Consider the following 5,583-nt stretch of genomic DNA (forward strand, 5'->3'; position numbering starts at 1 on the left):
TTAGCAGTGAGATACTCCACTTTTTCTTTTAACTTTGGTGTGTCCATGTTAAATTACTTCGACATCATCTATTCACTTTCGGTTATATACTTCAATGTAACCCCCTTGCAATTTCAGTTCTCGAGAAATTGAGTCAATTAAATTAAAGTAATCAAATTGAAAAACCCGTTCGTACATAAATAAACAAATATTTGGTCGCTTTATACTCCCCAAAGAGACTAAACATCACATTAGAATTAAAAAAAAATAGTAAGACAAAAAAAAAAATCATGTAAAATAAAACATTACAATTGTACATTTCAAAAGTCATAAGAATTTTTTTTCAAATTTCACATTTTTACCCGATATTTTTGGATTTTATCCTTTTCTGTCAATATACAATGGTTAAAATCGGACCATTCAAAATCAATTTTGAATGTAAAATGAAGAAACTTAAATATGATGTTAACTGTGATCTTTCCTGACTAGAATTGGCATCTACCTTTGTAACCCATGGATTCACACTGTGTTTCAGCTGGAAGATGCGAATACATACATACAAAAATGACCGACACAGATGTATGGAGCTCACATCCAAACGTGGACCTACTTCATTCATATGGCAATAATCCACCAAATGTGAAATGCCTAATATAAAGAGGCATTGCACTATGCGGTCTTTAATAATTTAATTAAATGGCTGCCTCGATTTGCCATGCAATAGCCTACACTATCAGATACAAAAATGTTATTAATGGCTTCACGAATACTTATTTCACATTTTATGGGCATTTCGTTTTTTGACCCATTTTTGGGGAGAAACCAGGACCTAGGTCCATAGGTCACAGGTCCATATCTTAAAATCTACCAAATAATAAAGTTTTAAAGATTGATAGCTTATTCAATTCACCCAGTTGAAATATTTTCCAATTACAAACATTCAAACTTTGAATAGGAGGGAATATTAATTATGTCATTCCGTTTGTAACATCCATAAATATTCGTCGTAGACCCCATAAAGTATATATATTCTATTCAGCATAAAATTCTAAGTTGATTTAACGATGTCCGTCTGTCTGTTGAAATCACGATACAGCCCACATTATTTGACGTAGAAATTTTGCAGAACAATTTGTATTGTGTCTATGATGGTTGGTACTGAAAATAACATACATCGGTCCACTTTTGGTATAGCCGCCATATAAAGGTACCTCCTGATATTCGGTATTCTGATGATTGTTGCCACATTTTTCCACGGATTTGCCTAAAAATTGGTATATGTAGGTCATAGTGGTTTCTAGCTCCAGTGGCGATAAAAAATATATAGGGCACCGTTTTTGTATACCTCCTGAAATTCAGTATTTTGATGATTCTTGCCACATTTTTCCACGGATTTGTCTAAAAATTGGTATTTGTCCAGCTCCGGTGGCGAAACATTGTATATATAGGTTTACGTTTTTGTGTAGCCGCCATGTAACGGTACCTCTCAATATAAGGTATTTTGTTGATTTTTGCCACATTTTTCCACGGATTTGTCTAAAAATTGGTATATGTGGGTCATAATGGTTTCTAACTCCGGTGGCGAAACAAAGTATATATAGGTCCACGTTTTTGTATAGCCCCCATATAACCGTACCTCCGATATTCGGTATTCTTATTATTTTTATACCCCCCACCATAGTATGGAGGGTGTATTAAGTTTGTCATTCCGTTTGTAACACCTCGAAATATACATTTTAGACCCCACAAATATTCTTGATAAGCATAAAATTTTACGACGATTTAGCGATGTCCGTCCGTCTGTGGAAATCACTCTAGCTTCCGAATGAATTGAAGTAGATTGATAACATTTTACTCAAATGTATATTATACCTGCAGGACTTTTTGTATTGAAAATGGGCCATGTAGGTCCACGTTTTGGTACAGCCCCCATATAACGGTACCTCCCGATATTCGGTACTTTGATGATTTTACCGAAATTATTCACCGGAATTGTTTCAAATTTGGTGTTTAAAGTCCGTAATGGATACTACAGCGTATGGCAGAAAATTGTCTATGCAGGTCCACGTCTTCGTATAGCCCCCATTTAACGGTACCTCCCGATATTCGGTATTTTGATGATTTTAGCTACATTATTTACCGATTTCTTTTGCTAAGTTTCACATTTGAATTTTGTAATGGCTTATGACAAAAGTTACCTAAGCAGGTCCATTTCGTCGTTTTGACCCTAATATAACAGTTACATTCGGTATTTCTAAGATTTTAACAGAATTGTTAACGGATTTTATTGTTTTTGAGAATTGCCAAATTCTTTTCAAATGGCGGAGGGTATTTAAAGTTCGACCCGACCGAACTTTCAGCATTTTTACTTGTTATAATGATCATGGGTTCTAGCTCCGGTGGCAGAACACTGAATATTTGGGTCCTCATTTTCCTATGGCGTACATATCTCGATACCCACCGATATTTGGTATTTTGATAATCCTAGTCACATTTACCCACGAAATTGATTCAAATGTGGTATTTAAGAAGATTTGGTGATGACAATCCTTGAAGTATAAAATTGCCTGTATAAGATCCCGTCTTGGTATGGTCCCATATAATGGCCTCAACCACTTAATGATTTTTTGAAAAGTTTATCAGCATTAATTTTTGAATTTAGATACTTTTATAAACAATTGTTTTCTTTACCGAAAGGTGGAGGGTATATTGGCCAGGCCGAACTTAATGTTTTTTACTTGTTATATACTTCATTTATATTTTCAAAATACAAAAATGCTGAAAATGTTGCATTTATTGACTAAATAACATTGACATATTTTATACCCGTGTTTTTACCCAATTTACCGGATATTCACCCATTTCGGGTATTCTATAAGCTTTCACCTCCTTTAAATGCGGCTTTGAATGCACAGTACTCTGGATAACAAAAAAAAAAAAAAATAAAAAATGTTTCCACGGAAGAATTGTGTATTGCTTTAAATATTATACTTTTTATAATATCTGTGGCATTCCTTTCACAATTTTCTGCTTTAAAAAAATAAATATTCTTATTGGGTTTTTTCAGTGATAAGTTAAATAAGGAGCTTTCAATATATCTAACAGAAATTTTGAACAGTACTATATTCTAAATGATCTTTTTTGACTGACAGATCGGCAATTTATTATGTTCTTAATTCTTCAAATATCTGACAAACGCTATTTATATAATCGTTCATTGTCTATTGGCATTATTTCAGAAACTAGTAACCTTATACAATTCTTTGAAAATAGTGATTATCGTGTAGGGTATACCAACGCCTTCATAGCAACAAAGATGGTTGCTCAAAATAATTAAAACACGAAAAAAATATAATTAAGTGATCCGCATGTAATCATAAGATTATCAATATGATTATGCTCATATGATGGTATGCGTGTGTGTGTGTGTGTTATTAGCCCCTTCGCATGAATGGTAATTTCCGAAGATTCCTACTGCCGGCAGCGGTCTAAGCTGTATGGGTGAAATGACGAAAAGAAGATGAAACAAAATAGGAAAACAATACGCAAAGGTAGTAGAGAAATCTTAAATCTTTATCATGTAAGCAGCAATGGCCGGTAACGAAAGAGATCTTTAGATCTCTTTAATAAAGTACAGTGAAGGTCCGAAACCATAGCAATTGTTAATTTTTTTGTTGGGTGTCTGTCTGCTGCGAGATTGACGATGATGAATTTCAACTTCTTTTGGGATGAATATAAATAGTTTGTTTGGCCGTTGTAAGATCAGTACAAGCTCAACAGGAAAGCGTAAAACAACAGTTTTAAAGAAACAACAGCTTCAACTGCTATTTTTGTAAATCTCAAGCCTAGAAATGCGTGGATTCATTGTAAGGATCAACATTGAATTCCATTTGGATACAAAATAATACTCATTGGTGTTTTTATTATTATTAGGTTATGTGTTTGTGTGCCGTTGCCTTGGCCGCTCCTCAGGGTTACAACTATAACGCCCAAGGTGCTGGCGGTAGCGCTGTATTCCAGCAACATGGTAATTTCGGTTCAAACTTTGGAGGCTCTGCTGTTGGCTCCTCCTCCGCTGGTTTCTTCCAAGGTGGCCATGCTGTGGCCCAGCAATCTCAATCCTTTGGTGGTCATCAGCAAGTACAACAACATCACCAACAACAGCCACAGGCTATTGTATCGAAACGTTTCTTCATCCACTCTGCTCCCGAGGATGTTGAAGAAGACCAGCAAGAGAAGCACATCACCGTTGGTGTACCCAAAAAGAACTACAACGTAGTGTTCATTAAATCACCATCCAAATCCAGCAAGAAGACTTCCATTAAGATTAGTCCCGCTCCAACTGAAGAGAAGACCGTCATTTATGTGCTCAACAAGAAAACCGATGCCTCCGATGTTCAAGCCGAAGTTGTCGAACATCCCACCACAACAGCCAAACCAGAGGTATTCTTCATCAAATACAAGACCAATGAGGAAGCTGCCCATGCCCAGGAACAAATTCAGGCTCAATATGATGCTTTGGGTGGTAGCTCTCAGGTCAGTGATGAAGGTGTGGCCCCCGTTACCTCTGTCATTGGTGCCTTGGGCAATGCTGCTGCCGCTGCTGGTGGTGATATTAATGCCGGTGCACATGCTGGTGGCGTTGCCCTTGGCGGTGTTCAGTCAGCTGGAGGCAACTTTGCTGGTGTTTCTGCTGGTCATGCTGGTGTCCAACAACAAACAAATGGCAATGCCTATTTACCACCAAATTTCTACTAAATTTCAAATTTAGTTAGTTGAATTGTTGTAGTCTGTTTTTTGTTAATTCTACGACTACATGTTGTTACTGTTGTTTTTATTATTTTGTTAATAGTGCCTGTTTAGAAAAAAATCAAATATTTTTTGTTAAAAATACATCAAGCAATTTAATTTTGAAAAAATAACGTTGTTTTATTAATTTCATTAATTGGCTATAATACACATAATTATAGAAAATGATCTTGACCTATTAATTCAACTTTTGATTTCCCCATAACGTTTGGATAATTCATAGCATATTATTTCATTTGATAATACATAATAAGGTATTATAACTGAAATTACAATAAATTTGATTGGTCCAATTTGAAAATTCGTTGCATATCAAGGCATTTATTTGTTTGACTGATAAATTGTTGCCAGATTATATAATAAGCTAACAATAATTAAAAAATATTATATATCGACTTGAAAATATCTGCAATTTTGTTGAATAAAATTTTCACCAGAATGTTATTGAATACTATTTTTGTAAAATAGGAAAATATTGGCTATCATTTATGAATTTACTATGTTCTTGTTGTAATAACAATCAACGAAACGGACATTCCATCATGCGTTTTTAAAAAGGTCTTAACCCCCTCGGCCTTATACCCCCATTTCAAATATGTGATTTGATTAAAATGCACTACATCGTTATAGTGGCTTTATATAATGCAACTTGGAATTAATCGAGCCATGTTCATCTGCGAAGTTGTGGCTAGAGTGTTGGATTTAAATTTTGTTGGAGTCGGTAACATAAAAATTGTTTCCTATTTTTAATTTTTTTTCTATCTGAGCAATATAGGGACTCCGGTGCAGTGGTAA

General features: G+C 34.9%; 1 protein-coding gene across 1 annotated transcript; it reads left to right on the forward strand.

Annotated features, from left to right (window-relative positions):
* The first annotated feature begins 3,268 nt into the window (after positions 1–3,268).
* Positions 3,269–4,897, forward strand: LOC101901490 (uncharacterized). Its single transcript, XM_005189720.4, has 2 exons — positions 3,269–3,845; positions 3,913–4,897. Exons 1-2 carry the CDS (start codon positions 3,831–3,833, stop codon positions 4,735–4,737), a joined length of 840 nt encoding a protein of 279 aa, XP_005189777.1. The 5' UTR covers positions 3,269–3,830; the 3' UTR covers positions 4,738–4,897.
* Positions 4,898–5,583: the final 686 nt, after the last annotated feature.

This window comes from Musca domestica, unplaced genomic scaffold (genome assembly GCF_030504385.1).
Source record: "Musca domestica strain aabys unplaced genomic scaffold, Musca_domestica.polishedcontigs.V.1.1 4, whole genome shotgun sequence".
Taxonomy (NCBI): Eukaryota; Metazoa; Arthropoda; class Insecta; order Diptera; family Muscidae; genus Musca; species Musca domestica.